Raw genomic sequence first — 21,614 nt, forward strand, 5'->3', positions numbered from 1 at the left:
AAAACACTTCTTTGTCTGTTGGATCATTTGCAAGCTCAGGAAAACCCAACTTTGGCTTCAAGGGTTCAATATAATTCTAAATCGTAACATTTTGAATTGTTGACAGTTCAGAAAAACTTAGTAAATTTATCCCATGAGTAAACTATAATGAGCACTATCTGGCTGACATTGAAGATTGTCTTAACAAGTTAAATATCATATTTGTCCAACTTCATAGAATAGTATAAATACATTTCTGAAAATATTGAAGTGTGTTGTAAATCTAGCTTTCTCTCTAAGGTTCGTGGTTAACATCTTAAATATGAACTTGGAGATGAAATTCGGCATAATGATGTGAAAAGTGGACAATTTTAAGCTGACTGTTGATTCAGACACTGTAAGTGTAGGTTACATGTGAACTGTAAATATGTAGATCAGCTACAATACCTTCCTTTAAATTGGTTTTAGCCTTTAGTCTTGTCAGACTGTGGTTTGTGCCATGGTGGTCAACTATGTATTGAACATTATCAGGTGTGGCTTAGCAACCCAATTCAGACATGCCAGTCTCTGCCATATTTGCAACAGAGGACAACATTGTGTTGAGAAGGTGTATGATGACTATCTTACTTTTGCCTGTGATCTTCACATCTGGCTTTTAAGTGTCTGTGTAACCAAATTATGGGCACACCGGAAGTCATGATCCAATTGTCATTTCATTTACAGAAGATCTTTGAGTACCATCAAACAATGCGCAAATGTGAGTGAATCAGCACAGACCTTGTTGCCCGAGTAATGATGTATGCTGATGGAATTAGAACTCTGCAGCACCTCTGAGTTAAGGACCTTTTCCTATCAAAGATACTGAGGATGTGTTTGAGACAGCTAGGTTGAAAACCCTGACTTTTTCTCTTTTTTTTAATTACCTCTCTCTATGTGGAAATGGCTAGTTAGGCCAGCATTTGTTGCCCATCCCAAATTGCCCATGGGAAAGTGGTGGTGACCTGCTATTTTGAAATATTGCCACATAGGTACTCCACATTGTTGTTCTGGGACTTTGACATAGCACCAATAAAGGAACAGTGATATGTCACAATTATGGTTTCAGGATGGTTTTCTAGACATTTTAGCACAATATTAATTTGAAAAAAGAAGCAGCCTTAGTCACAGAGTCATAGCCATAGAGCCATACAATGCAGCAAAGCCCCTTCTGCCCATCGAATCTGCGCCGACATAACTACCACTGAAATATTACATGGATCCAAGTCAGAATGATGTGTGATGAGAATTGATTGCTCTTATTTCATTGCCCTTGCAAAGATGCTGCCTCCCTGAACCACTTGGTCGCAGTCGGGTAAGTGCCATTGTGGTGTTAAGAAGCATGTTCCAGGATCTTGACTCAATGACAATAAAGGAATAACACTACAGTCCCAAATGAGGGTGATGTGTGACTTGGAGGGGAACTTAACAAGTGTTGATGCTCCCATGCATCTACTGCACTTGCCCTTTAGATGGTAGACACCGCTAGTACTGTGTGTCAGTGATGGCAGTACTGAAGGATGAAGGTTAGATGTTGTCCAGCTTGTGCTACATGTGGGCATACATTACTTCAGTATCTGAGCAGTCACAAATGGTGCTGAACATTGTGCAGTCATGAGTGCACATCCACACTTATAACCTCGTCATGGGAAAAGGTGAAGCAGTTCAAGGTGCTTGCTCCTAGGACTATAACCTGAAGCTGAGATTATGGTCCTGCAGCAACCAGAACCCATCTTCCTTTGTGTTAAATATGACTACAACCAGTGAAGAGATTTTGTTTTTCTTGATTCAATTGACCCTAGTTTTGCCAAGTCTTTTTGATGCCATAATGTCAACAGCAGTCCCTCCCACCTTCCTTTGGAATTCTGCTCTTTAGTCCATATTTAAACTGAGGCTGTATTGAGCTCAGGAGCTGATTAAAGTTGGTGGAACACAATCTGAGCATTCATGAGCAGTGTCACTGGATGGCATTGTCAACAACTTCAACCATTATTTCCTGATGACGGGGAGGCAATTGTCCAGATTGCCAGTGAGCTGCCAGGGTTGTAACTGTGATAGGACACTTGGCTGGACATATCAGTTTACATGGAGCACAAGCATTTAGCTGAATGCCAGAGTGTTATTAAGGCTCATGGGCTTTGCAGTATCCAGTACCTTCAACTGTTCCTCTGCATGTGAAGTGGGTTGGAGTACTGATGAAAGAGGCTCGGATGAATTGTTACAGTGTATCTTGTTTGGAGTTCATAATGCTACCACTTTGTGTCAGCGCTGGGAGAAGTGAAATTTTGAGATAGTATATAAGAAGCCACTCGACTGGACCACTTTGTCCTGGATGCTATTGAGCTTCTTGGATGCTCTAGTCATTCACAACTCTCAATATGTTGATAATCATTGAGCCACACAGCATGAGAGAGATACAGTAATGATACTGTCACTGAGTGTATAGGGGAGGATTTGATTTGATTTCTTATTATGTCATGAGCCGAGATATGCACAGTATTGTTTTGCTTGCTCTCCAGACAAATCATACCTTGCATAAGTAATAAAACAGAATGCAGAATATAGTGTTACAGCTACAGAGAAGGTGCAAAGAAAGATTAGCTCTGAGGTCTGTTTGCAAGTTTATTTTCTTTCGTTGGGGGTGATCATTGATCAGTACTTCTTTGCCATGAATATGAATACTGTCCAGATCTTTCTGCATATGAACTCTGATTGTTTCATTGCCAAGGTGTTCTGAGTGTTACTGAACCTTGCGCATTCAAAAGCGAATGCCTCTACTTCTGACTTTATGATGTATAAAATTCCAAAGGGAGGACCCTTTGGTTAACTGCCCAAGTTAGGGAAAGCAGCAAATTCAAGCAAAGAACATGCAACTGCGCGATGGTGAATGGCAAGTCAAGTGATTGTTCAGAATATAATGGACAGCAAGGAACAACGAAAAGATTAATCACGAGGAAGAAATTAAGAGTATGAGAAGTGAACTCAGAATGTAGCAGAAGTTTCTACATATTTAAAAAGGAAACCGGCAAGGTGTATGGGTGTTGTTTCTCTAGAGAGTGAAACTGAGCCATTACTAGTGAATAATAAGTTGTAATTAACCAGTGAATATCTGTTTTTACTGCAGATGATACAGAAAACATTTGTGTCATAGATGTAGATCAGGAGGTAGAATGGAGAATAGAACATCTATGAAATTGCAATCATAAGGAAGTGATCCAAAGCAAACTGACAGAGCTGTGATCTGACCCAGAGCTATGGGCTGATTAGTCTCCAGGTACAGATGGACTTGATCCCAGAGATTTAACAGATGGACTTGATCCCAGGGTAGCTAATGAGATAATATGAGTCGGTGTTACATTTCTAAAATTCCCTAAATTCAACAAAGTTCCCTCAACTTGGAAAATAGCAGTGAACTGGAAGGTATAAGCCAGTTATCTTGACATCTGTCATGAGGAAAGTCTTAAAATTGATCATGAAAATACATTTATTTGTGAACTTAGAAAACTCAAGGTAATCTGGAAGAGTCAGCATGGTGTTATCAAAGTGAAATTACATTTAACTGATGCATTGAATTTCTTTGAAGGAGTGATATATCCTATGGATAAAAGAAAGCTTCTAGATGTACTAAGCACAGAAATCCTCTGATAAGATCCCATGTCAAAGTTTATTGCAGAAAACAAAAACTTATGATAGAGGAAATAATATATTAGCATTCCTAGAAGATTAGCCTAGTTGGCTGGCAGTAAACACTGTTTGTAAATGGGTCTTTTATTTGCACTGTATGGTGAGTTGAGTTCCTCAGTTGTGCTGAGGCCTCAACATCTTACAGTTTACATCGATATCTCAGATGAGAGATGATGTGGAGGTGCTGGTGTTGGACTGGGGTGGACAAAGTTAAAAATCACATGACATCAGATTATAGTCCTGTTGTCGTCAGATGAGAGAAGCAAAGTAATGATAGGTAAATTGTTAAATACCATTAAAAGAGTCATTGGAAATTTTGTTGTGAAGAAGTTATTTGGAGGTAGTAGATTGAATTGTGGTAGTGAGTGGACAACAATCTGACAGATGGAGTATGATGTGGGAAAATATGAAGTTAATCACTTTGGCAGGAAAAGTGAAAATGCAGAGAGTTACTTAAATAGAGAATGCCTATTTAAGGCATTAAGGCAATTCTGAGGTGCAAAGGATTGAAGTGTTAATTGTGCATGGGTCACCAAAATTAGTATGCAAGTACAACACATAACTACAAAGGCTTGTGGCATGCTACCCTTTATTCCAAGAGGAATTGAATATAAACATAGGGATGTTATGCTTCATTTATACTGAGCACTTGTTAGACCATTTCTTGATAAACTATGTATAATTTTAGTCTCCTTATTTGAAGGAAGATATAAATGTCTTGGACATGGTTCAAAGGGGATTTACGAGACAAATGCTTGGAATTAAGTGCTTCTTGAAGTTACTGAGTTTCGATATGTGAGAAGCATTTCAACAAACTTTACTGAGGAAGGTCCCCATGACATAACTGTATTGGTAATCTGTTATGCTGATTTTGGATAATTGCTCACCAGGACACTGGGAAATTGCCCCATCTCACCTGTCCACAGGAACAGGCAGACTGTGTCTCTTCCAACTCTCAACTGAAAGATTTTCAGTGTTATATTGAAGTTTCAACCTTGACATAGACTGTATGCCAGTTGGCTGCTTTCTGTGCTGTATTAATCTTGATTATCTGCTCAACTATTTGGAATAGATTATAATCCTAACTGACTCAGGAAGATGGTTCCAAAATTGAGACAATGGACAGGCCAGTAGAATGAATGGTTTAGGAATTCGACCTCTTCAGAAGAGTGGATAAACTAAACGATTCCTTAATGTCTTAGTTGAAGAATTGACCCAGAGGTTTTTCACTACTATCGCCTGCAAGTCTTTATTCTCTGAATCATGCGTTGAGATTTTTACCGTTCTCTGCATTATAAAATTGACCTTATCAGCAAACTCATAAATAGGGCCTGAATCATTTGTTCATTGTGCAAGTTTGAGGGTGAACAAAGGCACTGAGAAACCACCCTGCTGGATCACGGTTACCATGGTCAGAACGCTGTTCACTGTATATTGTGAAACAGCTTTGGTCTCAAAAATTGCCCAATCTACCTCCAGTTATCTTGACAAGGTATAAGGTAAGGTTTGAATACCAGGTAAAAGTAGCTGCTACAACTGGTGCTCGCTACTAACAGGATGTTGTCATCAAGCCAGAAAGATGTGCTGCCTAAATACACAAGTGAGCAACTTGATATACAAATTTCAATGCTAGTCTCATGCTAAGTATGTTGGCTGTTAGAAGCAAATAAGGTACTTCCTCTATCCAACCATCCTCTGCTTGCTAGATAAGAGTGTGTGCTAAGAATTACATTGAAAATTAACTTTAAGATTGACAATCCGGAAGCTTCATATATGAATCATGGGCCTGTTCATTGCAGACAGAAAGAACATGTACACATGCTGTGTCTGTTTCAACTCAAGGACCATGTGGAGCTGTGACTTCCTGTACTGGAGCTAATTTACTTGGAGAAGAGAATGCTGAAAGGAGATTTATGCAAATATATTCAGTAATCTGAGAGGTCTGGAAAGACCAGATATGGAGAAACCTTTCTCATTCATAAATGCATCGAGATCAAGAGGACGCAGATTTAAATTAACTAATTAAAGAAAATAAGTGGGAATGATGTGCTGTGCCATTGCAAAGACAAAATTGGTATTATTTGCTGAATAGCTTCAACCTAATTGAACCATGTAGGTGGAAGGTAGTAACCTTGATTCCCCATGGTGGATAATTAATCTAGTAACAGTTTTGCTGTCTATATTCCAGAAACATGGAGACAAAAATGTAGCTTCCAAATTCCCAACGTCTTTAATAACTACTACTAAGGAGTATATATAAGAATTAGTCAAGCACAAATCAGTCTCTCCCATTTCAAGTAGTCTGTTTTTATAAACTGCTCAGTTTTCCACATGAAAAATGAATGCTCATCTTAAGTTATCATAGGAATGTTGGCACATGTAGATCTATACCCCAGCTGAGAGCAAAGGAGAAAATTCAAAGAGAAACTGTTTTCTGGAAATTTGAATGTTTAACATTTATTTTCATATCAAGGCAGATTATTGTACCTAGAAGGTATATTTTTATGACATCAGCCCTCCCTTTCATTCAGCTGTATTTAGACACACAAATCCCTTTATGGATTCAGTTTCCAGCAATGCAGAAAATCCCGACGTGTTAAATTTTTAACATATTTTCTTTACATACTTCTGGACAACCTCAATATATTGTACTTCTGTTCTTTCATTAGTCAAATGAATAAATTCTCTTATGCTTTTGTGTTCTTTAATACCTTTGATTACACTTTAGTATTGATTTGCTTTCCAGTTTATAAGCTTTACAAACAAAAATGCTGAACAATCTTATTGTAATTTCCTCTTGCCTGCCCACTTTGTGATTTCTGTCATCTGTCTATTATTGAGCATTATTGATGTCCGTATTCCATAAACCTGTTTATAAACTGCAATTTCTTGAGGCCTAAATGCATGATAATATTTGCAAATTGCATTCTAATCTTGATGATGTTATAAATGTTAGAGCTATCCAATATTTTCCTTTGCTTACCATTTTTCTGAAATTTGATTTGTTTATCTTGTCAGAATTTGATCTTTCTCCTCATGCGTGATTTCTTATACTCTTAGCATTGATATTTTTGTCACACCTGAGATAATATTTCTCTCTTGTTAGTATTATACAGAGAAACTGGAATACGTAGTTTTTCATCAGATCGCATCTGTTAGAACAAATAATAAGATCCGACATATGATGTAACTTGAAAAGTAATTTTTAATACTTGAGGTAAAGAAATTCAGAGCTGAAAACTGTTTTTCAATGCTACTAACTTCTGTTTGCTTAAAATTTATCAAGTGCTGATTTAAAATCTGTGAAAAATACTGATGTCATATATCAACTCTTTTGATTAAACTTCTTCAGTCACTTGATAAAGAAGTATGCTGGTTAGGCCAGCACATGCCATCCAAATGTAATTGAAGGTGAAGGTGAGCTGTCTTATTGAACTGTTGCAGCTGATGTTGTCTAAGTATGCCAGTACTGCTGTTAAGAAAGGAGTTCCAGGATTTTGGCCCACCTTTTTGTAATTTTAAGTTACGTAAGGAAATAAAACAACATATACAGTGTTGCATGTACATAAATCATTTAGATAATGCATTGCCAATCTCCAATGTAGTAAATGTCCAGAGATGTTTTGCAAAGCTGAAGCTCATACACTTGGATGTCAAAGTACTCGGAGATAGATAGTTTAATGGTGCAGGACAAAAGTATTGAAAATGAATAAAGTAGTAACGAATAGTGGGATTCAGGATGTGCATTTCTGATATGAGAGATTTCTGCTCAGTGCTGATGGAAAAGGGAAGGAAATTAGACTGGAATTCATGTTGATTAAGATGGATATGATGGCATTCATATGGTGCACATGACAAGTCAGTGTTTCAGCTTTTGCACAATCTTAATTCAAACCTCTGTGAAACAAATAGAACTAAGTTGAATGGAAGCTATTGAATCATAGTTTCTTCTGTGATAAACTTTCAAATTGAAAAATATAAAATAAAAACAGAAAATGTTAGAAATACTCGCCAGCAATATTCTGTGTGAGCAGCTGCTTTGATGATCTGCACATGCAGTTGCAGGAAAATTCAGAAGGAATAAAGCTCAACATTTCAGGTTGTCATCAGGATGTGCCTTCACTTGAAAGGTCATTAATGTGAAACATTAACTGTTTCATCCACAGATGCTGCCCTGCCTGTTTATTTCTCAGCATTTTCTGTTTTTATTTCAAATTTCCAACATTCATTTATTTTGGTTTTGTATTCCGAAAGTTAAGCCTGCAGAAAAAAAAGGCTTCAAGATCAATCAAGAACTAAGAACATATGACAAATGGACTCAGTGAAAAATGAGCACAAACGAAGGATTATTTTGTTTCCTTTGTTAGAGTTCCAGTGATATAATTGCTTTTCTCAGAAAGCGCCTTAACTTTATATTTGTTAGAAAGGTAGAATTGATCCTGAACGTCAAGCACACTAAAAGTCTGTATCAAGGAGACAACATGAAGACATGGACCTTATTTACAGTGGATAATAACTTATATTGAAAATGGATACAAATTGCCCTTTGAAATTACAAACATTCAAAAAATGCGAGCTATACAGTTTGTGTCAAATTCATGGGCAACTCCATTCAAAGGTTATATCTGTGGACAATGGGTATAATATCTCTCCTCCAGAAACCAGATAGGTAAATAAAAATCATGGTGACCAAGTACCTTTCAAATTGGGGCTTGGGTTTTCAGGGCTATACCATGAGATTATTTGGAAAAATCAGCAAATTAAATTTCTCGCCACTAGAGCAGTGTCTACATGATGCCTAATCTGGAGGATGGGTGGTGATTGGGGATGGTAGTCAGGCATTGTGGATGGCGACATTCAGGAAGAGGAGGTCTTGAATTGTGGGGTGGGGTCAGCATTCAGGAAGAGGAGGTCTTTGAAATTGTTGGGTTAGAAGAGAAGATGACGACAGAGTGGCATCTGGGAGTAGAATAAAACAAGGGGACAAAACTATACAAGGAGCCAAGAGGTTTGGGCTTCTGCAAGGTGGTGGAAGAGGACACTTTGTAGAGTGGTTCTTTCTGGTTCTTTGCAGAGTCAGAAGCAACAACAACAACATGGAGTCAGAATAGTACTGAAATGAGCAAGCAGTAAAATGGAAGAGTGGTGTTGGAAAGGAGGAGGAAAGGCTTAGGAAGTTTTATCTCGCCACATTTGGAATTTAAACCTGAGTTAATGCAGATATAGCTGAAAATGTGTTGCTGGTTAAAGCACTGCCCAAAATCCACAAACCTGCCTGCCCCAGCCGACCCATTGTCTCAGCCTGCTCCTGCCCCACCGAACTCATCTCCCAATACCTCGACACGGTCCTGTCCCCTTTAGTCCAAGAACTCCCCACCTACGTTCGGGACACCACCCACGCCCTCCACCTCCTCCAGGATTTTCGCTTCCCCAGTCCCCAACGCCTTATTTTCACTATGGACATCCAGTCCCTGTACACCTCCATCCCCCATCACGAAGGACTCAAAGCCCTCCGCTTCTTCCTTTCCCGCCACACCAACCAGTACCCTTCCACTGACACCCTCCTTCGACTGACTGAACTGGTCCTCACCCTGAATAACTTCTCTTTTCAATCCTCCCACTTCCTCCAAACTAAAGGAGTTGCCATGGGCACCCGCATGGGCCCCAGCTATGCCTGCCTCTTCGTAGGATATGTGGAACAGTCCATCTTCCGCAACTACACTGGCACCACCCCCCATCTTTTCCTCCGCTACATCGATGACTGTATCGGCGCTGCCTCATGCTCCCACGAGGAGGTTGAACAGTTCATCAACTTTACTAACACCTTCCATCCCGACCTGAAATTCGCCTGGACTGTCTCAGACTCCTCCCTCCCCTTCCTAGACCTTTCCATCTCTATCTCGGGCGACCAACTCAACACAGACATCTACTATAAACCGACTGACTCCCACAGCTACCTGGACTACACCTCCTCCCACCCTGCCCCCTGCAAAAACTCCATCCTATATTCCCAATTCCTTCGTCTCCGCCGCATCTGCTCCCAGGAGGACCAGTTCCAACACCGCACAGCCCAGATGGCCTCCTTCTTCAAGGACCGCAGATTCCCCCCAGACGTGATCGACGATGCCCTCCACCGCATCTCCTCCACTTCCCGCTCCTCCGCCCTTGAGCCCCGCTCCTCCAACCGCCACCAAGACAGAACCCCACTGGTTCTCACCTACCACCCCACTAACCTCCGCATACAACGTATCATCCACCGTCATTTCCGCCACCTCCAAACGGACCCCACCACCAAGGATATATTTCCCTCCCCTCCCCTATCAGCGTTCCGCAAGGACCACTCCCTTCGTGACTCCCTCGTCAGATCCACACCCCCACCAACCCAACCTCCACCCCCAGCACCTTCCCCTGCAACCGCAGGAAATGTAAAACTTGCGCCCACACCTCCACACTCACTTCCCTCCAAGGCCCCAAGGGATCCTTCCATATCCGCCACAAGTTCACCTGTACCTCCACACACATCATCTATTGCATCCGCTGCACCCAATGTGGCCTCCTCTATATTGGGGAGACAGGCCGCTTACTTGCGGAACGCTTCAGAGAACACCTCTGGGCCGCCCGGACCAACCAACCCAACCACCCCGTGGCTCAACACTTTAACTCTCCCTCCCACTCCACCGAGGACATGCAGGTCCTTGGACTCCTCCACCGGCAGAACATAACAACACGACGGCTGGAGGAGGCGCGCCTCATCTTCCGCCTGGGAACCCTCCAACCACAAGGTATGAATTCAGATTTCTCCAGTTTCCTCATTTCCCCTCCCCCCACCTTGTCTCAGTCGGTTCCCTCAACTCAGCACCGCCCTCCTAACCTGCAATCTCCTTACTGACCTCTCCGCCCCCACCCCACTCTGACCTATCACCCTCACCTTGACCTCCTTCCACCTATCCCACCTCCATCGCCCCTCCCCCAAGTCCCTCCTCCCTACCTTTTATCTTAGCCTGCTTGGCTACTCTCTCTCATTCCTGATGAAGGGCTTATGCTCGAAACGTCAAATTCCCTATTTCTGAGATGCTGCCTAACCTGCTGTGCTTTAACCAGCAACACATTTTCAGCTGTGATCTCCAGCATCTGCAGACCTCATTTTTTACTTAATGCAGATATAGGTTGTAGAAGCAGCAAGGCAACAAAAAGCCAAAACCTTGAGTGATTGAAGAGTGCAGGGAATATGTCATGTTTTTAACAAAAGGCATCTCTCAGCACATGTGCATCCATGTGTTGAAACGCTGTTGACACTGATTCGATCATACTCAGCAATCATGAGGCAAGTTGTTTCAAGGCCGAAAATGTGTTGCTGGAAAAGCACAGCAGGTCAGGCAGCATCCAAAGAGCAGGAGAATTGACGTTTCGGGCTTCAGCCCTTCTTCAGGAATCAGAACTGAAAATGTTGTTTCAAGATAACTTATTAAAGAAAAGAACGGTCTGTAAAGATTAGGCTACTGAGAGACAAATATTGTTGATGTGGGAAAATGGTAGAAAGTGAGCACTGCAGATACTGGAGATCAGAGTCGAAGAGTGTGCTGCTGGAAAAGCACAGCCAGTCAGGCAACATCAGAGGAGCAAGAGAATCGAAATATTGTTTACGGCAGAGTCAAGAATTAATAAAATAGATTAGTAAACCTAGATTTCAATATGACCCATCACTTCCTGCTGCTAGGCTAAAGATAGTGAGCATTTTATACATCGAATTTAGCTGACACGAGTGAATCTTTCCAACCTGCAGGATCAGTCAGCCTTGCGTAATATTTAGCAGTAGGTTGGAATTCAAATTTTAGACAAAGTAAAGAAGCTTGCAAGGAATTAACTGTTAAGGAAGAAATTAAAGAGAATGATTATAAGAGTGCAGTTCTTTGTGTGCCAAGCAATAGGTTGGCCAAACAGGCTGGTAAATGTGGTTGGAATAATAGTATAGATGGGAGAGTTTTGAATTATCTTTGTTTAGGGAAATGTTTGACAAGTATCTGTGAGCAATTCAAAGTGGTTTGCTATAATTGTCATTGTAAGCATGGAGAGTTGGGACTTTTCATTCTGGAAAATGTTAAGGTTTGCGAATGTGTAATTTGAGGTCTTCAAAATAAGAAGAGGATTAGATTCTGTCCAAATGAATAAGCTATTTCAGCGGGTATGATGAAGAGGTCTAGGGATAAACCTAAGTTAGAAAAGCATTGAGTTAATCTGTTTGTTGGAAGTACTTCTTTCACAAAAAGGTGTTAGCTTGGTCATAAAAGGACGTTTGTTTTGAAGAAATTGGATCATGTCTTGTGAAGTGGTGTGGGATCAACTCCAACAGATTTCTTATAGTTTAAAAGGAAAACAGTGTTTGACTAGCAAAGTCCACATTTTAAATGAATGAGAAAAGACATGGATCTAGTAAACAGAATATAAAAGCTGGCTAACAAAGCAGCAAATCTGAAATGGAAGCTATTTAATTTTGAAATAGGGGATTGCTGATTTAAGCACTTTCTTATCGGGTGGAAGGGGTTTGTGGAAAAATCCAATGTTACATAAATGAATGAGAAGATTGCTTCAAAGAATTAACATTAAGAACAAGACATACAATAAAATGATATGTGTTAATATAGAAAGTAAAAGGAGATTAATAAAATGAGAGAAGCCAAGCAAATAAACACCCCAGAGAGACCTTGAAAAAAAGGTCATTAACATAAATGATAATAACAAAGACTGTAAGTGCATAAACAAGACCATTTTCAAAGAAGCAGTGAGTTCACTAAGGGGCAATGGATAAATATTATAAAGAATGAAGGAGAGGCAGCGATGGTCAAATATTTCACCTATATTTACAGAGGAAAGTAGATGGAAAAGTGTGCAATTCTTTTGGCATAGCAGTGATGGACTGAAGGCATGCCTGTACATCATGACATTTCTGATTTTCTTGGGCTTTTATGGCATTTCTATTGTAGGTTAGATGGTGATAGCTCTGTGATTATTTCACCAGCAATGATTAATGCAGAACAATTATATTTCTACAAAAAAAATTAAATAGTTGTCTCTGGTGATACATGAAATAATCTAAGACAATCATATAAAATTGCAATCCAATTTCAAAAAATGAGCTTTGGAACCATAACTGGCATAGCCTGACAATGATTTGCATGTATATGTTTCCCTCGAGCCTATTTTGCCATTTAAGGAGATCATGGACAATCTGTGGCCTAACTCCACATATCTGCCTTTGACCTAGATCCATAACATCTTTGCTGAATAAAGACTTTTCTATATCAGATTTAAAATTAACAACTGACCTAGCATCAGTTGCTGTTTTGAGTTCCAAATGTGTACCACCCTTTGTGTATAGAAGTGCTTCCTAATATATTCCTGAATAGTGTGTTCCTAATTCTAATTCTGAGACTTATGACCCAGTAGTTCCAGAATCCCCAACCAGTGGAAATAGTTTATCTTTATCTACCCTGTTTTTTCCAGTTAATGTTTTTGAAGATTTTTATCAGATCATCCTTAATTTTCTAAATTCCAGAAAAAAACAATATATATGATCTTTCCTCATAACCTAACCCCTGAAATTCAGGTATCGTTCATGTAAACCTATATTGTACTCCCTCCAAGGCCAATTTAAGGTGTGATGTGCAGATCTGGTGTCAATACTCCAACTGGGGTCCAACCAGGATTTTGTGTAGCTGCAGCGTAACTTCCAGTCTTCAGTATTTTTCCTGTCATGTTTTGCCAGCCTGAAGTTTTAGTAAACTCTGCTATCAGAGATACTCCTTTACTATTGGATATGTCCTCAATCTCAACCCTAAGATCTATTTGCATTAACAACTTGAACTGCCTACAAGTAATCGCTGATGTTGGTTTAAACTTTATCTGGCCCAAAATTGTCAGCTAAAGTGATTCTTCAATACTAAAACCTAGGAGGTTTGCAATGTTGTGTGGTACTAAATCAACAATTTGAATGTGTCTGTTCTAATTTATAGGCAAACGAAATGCCCAAACTGACAGAACAACTAGCAGGTCCATTACGACAGATGCAGGTAAGGCTGAATTGTTGTTTATTGTACTTACTTAAATATTTATAGGTACAGTTCATATGCCAGTGCTACCAAATCATTAGCAACTGCTAATTTCTATTATATTTCTGCTTAATGACAAATAAGGCGTAGCATTATAGACATTTTTTAGCTATTATGTTGTGTCTAATTTGCTATCGTAGCCTCTTTGGAATTAGTTGAACCAAATCAGCAAGATTTAATTAATTACATTTCCTTCAATGTTGCACTAACACCTTAGTTTCTATTTACCACTCTAATTCTTTCCTTCCCCAATTCCAAACATGGATCTTGTGTGTAATACCTCAACAACTTTGCCCCACACATGCATGCAGGAATTATTCTATAATGTGATCAAAATGAATGAAGTTTTCTACAGGGTTTTTTTAAATTTTCTCAGCATTTCCTTAATATTGCTTTCAAAACCAGTTCTTTGTCTCAAATAATATTTGTACCACACAATTGTACCAGGCAATGACTATCCCCCACCTTGACATTCAGTGGCTTTTACTGTCACTGACAGCCCTATATCCAGGGGAATACAATAGAAGAGAACCTGAACTGGACCAACTTAAAGCTGCAGCTGCTCAAGAGACCGGAATTTGGCAAAGACCAATGCAATGCAGATATGACAAAAGTAGGGAAAGTCAAAAATTGAAGCCATGGATAAGAAATAGGAGTATCTGGCATATCAAGCCTGCCTTGGCATTCAGTATGATCATGGCTGATCTTTACATGGACTCAGCTCCATTTACCCACCCACTTACCATAACCCTAAAATTCTTTATTGTTCAAAAATCTTATCTATTTTTGCCTTAAAAACATATAACGTGGTAGCCTCATTTGCTTTACTGGGCATGGAATTTCACAGATTCACAACTCTTTGGAATGAAGAAGTTCCTTCTCAACTCAGTCCGAAATCTGCTTCCCCTTATTTTGAGGCTATGCCCCCTTGTTCTAGTTTCACCTGCCAGTGGAAACAACCTCCCTGCTTGTATTTTATCTATACCCTTCATTATGTTATATGTTTCTATAAGACATCTCCCCGCCCACAATTCTTCTCAATTCCAATGAGTATAGTCCCAGTGCATTCAATCTCTCCTGAAAATGCAGGTGATCGTTTTAAAATCAAGATGTAGCTCAACCAAAATCAAAGTAGGTCACTTGGTGAATGGGAGAGTTGGTGCGAGGAAAGACGACAGACAGCACAGTTTTGGATATCCTTAAATTTAAGGAGGGTGGACAGTGGAAAGCAGTCTAAGAGTGCGTGGTATTAGTTAATTCTGAGGTATGAAGGCATTTGTGAGTTTTTTAGCTGCAAATGACAGTAGATTGTGCAATGGGAAGTTATTATGGAGGTAGAAGTAAGTACTCTTAGTGCAAATATGTTTTAGAATATCATGTTGGGATCAAATATTGACACCACAAATATTGCAAACTAACTAAATCTCAGACTGTTATCTGCAAAAGATATTAACTTGATAACTAGGGAATGGAGTTTGGAGCAGGGATCAAAAGCAATAGCTTCAGTTTTCCCAAAATGTGTGACTTCCTGCTGTTGATAGTTGCCATTCAAAACATTGAAGGAAATAATTCAAAGTGATTGGGATCGCTAAAACTTTGACTTTTTTTTCCTTCTACAAATGAAACTACCTTAGTCTTAATTTTCTTTTGCTCACTTTAACTCTGATTTGGTGGTTTAATTTGTGAGCATCAGTTACCAGGAAATAATAAACTCAAGAGTCTACATTCCAATCTTACTCAGCAAAGTAGGGATTTAAGCTCAAGTGGCTTAAGGTTTTCTTAAATCTGATATGTGTGTACTCCATGCATTTGTTATATACAAAGTTAAATATTTAACATTGGAATTTAAATAAAGCAGGCAAAATTCAATCTTTTCAGGCCTGCTCTCGTTTCATTTCGGATCAATTAAATTTAAGTACCGGAGCACAATAAGTCAAGGAAATTGGAAAAACAATTGAAACAAGAGAAAGTAATACTAACAAAGACTTGGGGAAACTTTTATGATCTAATATTAAACATTGAAGAATTGTGATAATGTGTGTTGACTGTTTTGGTCACATTCATTTTCATTTTGCAGATTGCATATCATACAAAAGCTATTTTATCCAATAGGTAACATGGCAATTGCAATGCAAACAGATCTTTGAGCCCTTTTAGTTCATAGAACAAAGATAATTTACAGCCCAGGAACAGGCCCTTCGGCCCTCCAAGCCTGAGCCAATCCAAATGTACTGTCTAAGCCTGTCAGTCAATTCCTAAGCATCTGTATCCCTCTGCTCCCCATCTACTCGCGCATCTATCCAGACGCATCTTAAATGAATCTACTGTGCCTGCCTCTACCACCTCTGCTAGCAACGCATTCCAGATGCCCACCACCCTCAATATGAAGTACTTGCCATGTGTATCCCTCTTAAACTTTCCACCTCTCACCTTGAAAGCATGACCTCTTGTTACAGAATCCTTCACCCTGGGAAAAAGCTTGTCTCTATCCACCCTGTTTATACCCTTCATGATTTTGTAAACCTCAATCAGGTTCCTCCCAGTGTCCTTTTTTCTAATGAAAATAAACCTAACCTACTCAACCTCTCTTCATAGCTAGCACCTTCCATACCAGGCAACATCCTCGTAAACCTTCTCTACACCCTCTCCAAAGTGTCCACATACTTTTGGTAATGTGGTGACCAGAACTGTAGACAGTATTCTAAATGTGGCCGAACCAATGTCTTGTACAATCTTAACATGACTTGCCAGCTGTTATACTCAATATCCCGTTCAATGAAGGCAAGCATACTATATGCCTTCTTGACCACTCTATCCACCTGTGCAGCAACCTTCAGGGTACAATGGACCTGCACTCCCAGATCTCTCTGTACATCAACTTTTCCCAATGCTTTTCCATTCATTGTATAATTTGCTCTAGAATTAGTCTTGCCTAAATGCATCACCTCACATTTGTCCAGATTGAAAACCATCTGCCACTTTTCCGCCCAACTCTCCAGTCTATCTATATCCTCCTGTGTTCTTTGACAGTCCTTTATGCTTTCTGCTACTCCATCAATCTTCGTGTCATCTGTAAACTTGCTGATCATATCAATAGTTCCCTCTTCGAGATCATTTATGTATATATCACAAACAACAGTGGCCCCAACACTGACCCCTGTGGAACACCACTGGTCACCTTTCTCAATTTCGAGAAACTCCCTTCAACTACTACTCTCTGTTTCCTGATGCTCAACTAATTCTTTATCCACCTAGCTGGAACTCCCTGCACACCATGTGACTTCACTTTCTCCATTAGTCTACCATGGGGAACCTTATCAAATGCCTTACTAAAGTCCATGCATATGACATCAACAGCCCTTCCTTCATCTATCAACTTGGTCACTTCTTCGAAGATTTCTATTAAGTTGGTAAGACATGATCTCCCCCACACAAAACCATGTTCCCTATCACTGATGAGCCCATTCTTTTCTAAATATGAATAGATCCTATCCCTCAGTATCCTCTCCAGCAGCTTTCCCACCACCGACGTCAGGCTCACTGGTCTGTAGTTACCCGGAATATCCTTCTTGTACAGAGAGACAATATGAGCAACCTTCCAGTCCTCTGGCACCTCACCTGTATTTAAGGATGCCACAAAGATATCTGTCAGGGCCCCAGCTATTTCCTTTCTCGCGTCCCTCAGCAACCTGGGATAGATCCCATCTAGTCCTGGGGATTTGTCCACCTTAATAACCTCTAGCCTACCAACCACATCTTCCTGACTTCCCTACTTATGTCATGTAAATGTTTATCTTCTAAAACAAGAATGATTACACTGGAGAGGGTGCAGAAAAGATTTACCAGAATTTTGCTGAGCTGGGGAATTTTAGTTATGAAGAGAGAAAGAGAACAGATTAGGGTTGTTTTCCTTAGAACAGAGGTGACTGAGGGGGAAAATGATTGAGATGTACAAAGTTTATGAGGGGGCATAGATAGGGTAGACAGGAAGGAATTTTTCCCCTTGATGAGGGACCAGTGACTAGGGAGCATAGATTTAAGGAAAGGAGCAGAAAGTTTAGAGGGGATGTGAGGAAAATATTTTTTCACCTAGGGGTTGGGGATAATCTGGAAATCACTGCCTGTAAGTATGGTAGAGGCAAAAATCCTCATGACATTTGAGAAGTATTTAGATGTATGTTTGCAAGACATACAGGGCTTAGGCCAAGTACTGGAAAATGGGGTGATAATAGGTGGCTGTCTTTGATTGGTACAAACTTGATAAGAGTCAAAGTGTGGCACTGGAGAAGTACAGCAGATCAGGCAGTCGTCTTCATCAGGCTTATGCTCAAAATGTTGACTCTTCTGCACCTCGGATGCTGCCTGACCTACTGTGCTTTTCTAGCAACAAACATTTCGACTCTGATCTCCAGCATCTGCAGTCTGCATTTTCACGCAGACTTGATAAGCCAAAGGGTCTTTTTCTGTGTTGTAGACTCTATGACCCTATTATTCTATGACATGCCTATCTGATTCTGGTGCATATCTCAAGATCTAGAATGACCTTAACCATTACAGGCAGAAAATGTACTTGTTGAGGTAGTAGTAGTAGACTCCCTACAGTGTGGAAATGGGCCCTTCGGCTCAACATGTCCAAAGAGTAACCCACCCAAACGCAATCCCCTGCCCTACATTTACCCCTGATTAATGCACCTAACACTATGGGTAATTTATCATGGCCAATTCACCTGACCTGCATGTTTTTGGATTGTGGGAGGAAACTGGAGCACCCGGAGGAAATTCACACAGACACAGGAGAACGTGCAAACTCCACACAGACAGTCTCTGAGCAGAAATCGAACCCGGGTCACTGGTGCTGTGAGGCAGCAGTGAGCCACCATGCCGCCCACACACAGTGAGTCACCCAAAAATGAATTAGGAGCAGGGATAGGCCATTCAGTCCGTCAAGCCTGCCCAGCCACGCAGTAAGGTCACGGCTGACCTGTTAGTGTTTTAAATCCCACATTTCTATCTACTCCTGATGATCATTGCTTCCAGATGAGAGTCTTTAAAAATATTACATTCGACCTCCACCATCTTCTGAAGCAGAAAATTCCAAAGTTGCACAGCCATTTGAGAGAGAAATATTCTGCTCTCCACTGAACTAAAAAAGTAACCTCTAATTTTAAAACAGTGCTCCCTTGTTCTTGACTCACCCACAACAGGAAACATCCCTTATACATCCACCTTGTCAACACCATTCTGGATATTCTATGCTTCCATCAAATGGTCCCTTACTGTTCTAAGCTCCTGTGAAGATAATAACCCACTCATTCCATTGGGGTTCCAAATAATGACCTTTGTATCCAACCAGTGGGATATGTTTGTCTTGTTAAGAAACACTGCTTTAGAAGGCCAGCGCTCATTTACTTAATTCTTTTCCTTTTTATACACTTACAGAAAGCTTGCCATCTGGTTTTACATTTCCAGCTAGCTTTCTCTTCTACCCTAATTTCTTCATCCTGATTAGCCATTTCATGTGTTCTTTATTCACAAGTCATCTAACCTGCCTCTTATATTTGCACATTGTTAATTTGAGTTGGTACAGAAACACACATACCTGTTAAACCTGGAGAAGACAAGCTTCTTGTGAAGCTATATGTCTATCTTGTATAGGAGAAATCTGAATTGAAATTAATTTGATGTAATATTTTCCCATGCCTGGTTTCAGGAATGTGCCAGAAGAATAGCCAAAGTTTCAGCAGAAGCTAAACTGGAGGTTGATGAGGAAATGTACCTCGACTCATTTCGCCCCCATTTAATGGATGTTGTGTTCACGTGGGCAAATGGAGCTACTTTTGCTCAGATCTGCAAAATGACAGAGGTTTTTGAAGGTAATAAATGCATTCATGTTCCTTACAATTTTTGAATTTACCAATGACCTTAATGTTGTAGCTTAGTATGTTCCTGAAACTGCTTTGACTCAGAATTTGGAAACCAATGTTTGACTTTATCTGCTCAAAGTCTTAATTACGGGTAACAAGACAGCATCACAGTTTTATGCTTTCAAGCAATTCTGCATCCACAACTGATTCTTTATCCATTAATGCTATCCCGCAACCATTTCAGATGTATTAGCTGCTGAAAGTTAGTTTAATAACTTTGGTAAATACCAATTACGCTTTAGACTCATGCATTAACTTTACATTTCTTGGCCCCTTGGATAACCCATCGTTTGTATACTTCTGGATGCATATCGTTTGGATAATCCATCGTTGCTGAAATCGCCTTTTAATAACTTTCTTGCACATCCCAAGAATAAAGGGCAAGGTTGATGTGAAAGGGCAGAATAATGTGTGGGAAGAGAGGAAAAAAAAATTTTTTTTGTCAGAAACCATATGTGGAATCTCTTAAAGTCATCACTAATGGTGCAAAGAGAGCCTGTGTGACTTCTTCACGTATTGCTTTATCATGAGCATTTGAGGCAGAGACCATTTTGTTTTAAAGGAACCGTGTACATACCTTTCATGTAAGGGTTTGTAGGGGGTTGATGAATTTAGTTTGCAGACGGTTGTCACAAAGATGCAGCTGCATGCAAGGTAGGCTAATGCCTTGTTGAATGATCTTCGGTGCTATGGTTCAATAATCTAGTGATGATCAATACATTTAGTTCTTCCTCTTTTTAATCACTTTGTTGATCTGTGCATTGTCCTTTATTGCTTGTTAAGTGTTAAAGTAGAATAATTGAACTCATGATATTTAATAAATAGTCTTCTGTTGACTTTTGTGCAGTTGATTTTATGGTTTATTTCAAACCAATTTTATTGAGCTTGTCATCTAGTCATTCCAGTAAATTGAGACAAAAGAAGTTGTGGTTTCCATGGTTCATTGTGCCTTGGTCAAAAGCTGCCCTGTTCCTTTAAGTGATAATCTGTGACCAAATTGCCAAAGGTTGATATAATCAGCCCTTCATGGATTTTCTTTATTGTCTGAATTAAAGCCTTTTATTTTTCTTATCTTGGAACCTTTCACTTTTTTTAAAAACCCCGTTTCCAAGAGATACAAGGCAAGGAAATTGCATGGAAATGTCCCTCAAAATCGTCTTTGCTTCTGTAGGGTTTTAAATGTGCTTCCATAATAGCTATTGTAAAAATTTGGATTTAAACATGCCATCTCATATGATGATCTATTGTGGTGTGTCAAGCTTTGTTCTGTGACATGCAATTTTTATGTTTTAATGTGTTTAAAATAGAATGCATGACTCTTTGTGCTATGCACTCAGATATTAAATACCGTAGACCATAAGATATAGGAGCAAAATTAGGCCATTCAACTCATCAGGTCTGCTCAGCATTCGATCATGGCTGATATGTTTCTCAAGCCCATTGTCCTCCCTTCTCGCTGCAACCCTTGACCCCCTTACTAATCAAGAACCTGGTTATCTTTGCCTTAAATATACTCAATGACATGGCCTTCACAATATTTCTGTGGTAATGCGTTCCACAGATTCACCATCTTCTGACTGAAGAAATTCCTCCTTATCTAGGTTCTAAAAGGTTGTCCCTTCACTCTGTCCAGGCCTCTCAGTATTCTGAACGTTTCAATGAGAAACCCTCCTCTCATCCTTCTGAACTCCATCAACCTCTCCTCATATGTCAAGCCTTTCATTTCTAGAATCGTTCTTGTAAACCTCCTTTGGACCCCATCAAATGTTGCAAATTCTTCTTTCGATCTGGACACAAAACTGCTTACATTGCCAACACTTTAAGCACTGTTTCTGAAGCACAGTTTTCTATAACGCGGGGTTGCACAAGAAAGCAACTTACGTTT

General features: G+C 39.9%; 1 protein-coding gene across 1 annotated transcript in view; it reads left to right on the forward strand.

Moving 5' to 3' along the window:
- The window catches only part of mtrex (Mtr4 exosome RNA helicase), a 139,120-nt gene that overhangs the window by 108,232 nt on the left and 9,274 nt on the right, over positions 1–21,614 (forward strand). The window contains exons 24-25 of the mRNA XM_060822963.1: positions 13,710–13,766; positions 19,516–19,678. Of these exons, the coding sequence (XP_060678946.1) occupies positions 13,710–13,766; positions 19,516–19,678 (220 nt within the window). The remainder of the gene's footprint in view (positions 1–13,709; positions 13,767–19,515; positions 19,679–21,614) is intronic.

Source organism: Hemiscyllium ocellatum, chromosome 1, assembly GCF_020745735.1.
Source record: "Hemiscyllium ocellatum isolate sHemOce1 chromosome 1, sHemOce1.pat.X.cur, whole genome shotgun sequence".
In the NCBI taxonomy this organism is placed as follows: Eukaryota; Metazoa; Chordata; class Chondrichthyes; order Orectolobiformes; family Hemiscylliidae; genus Hemiscyllium; species Hemiscyllium ocellatum.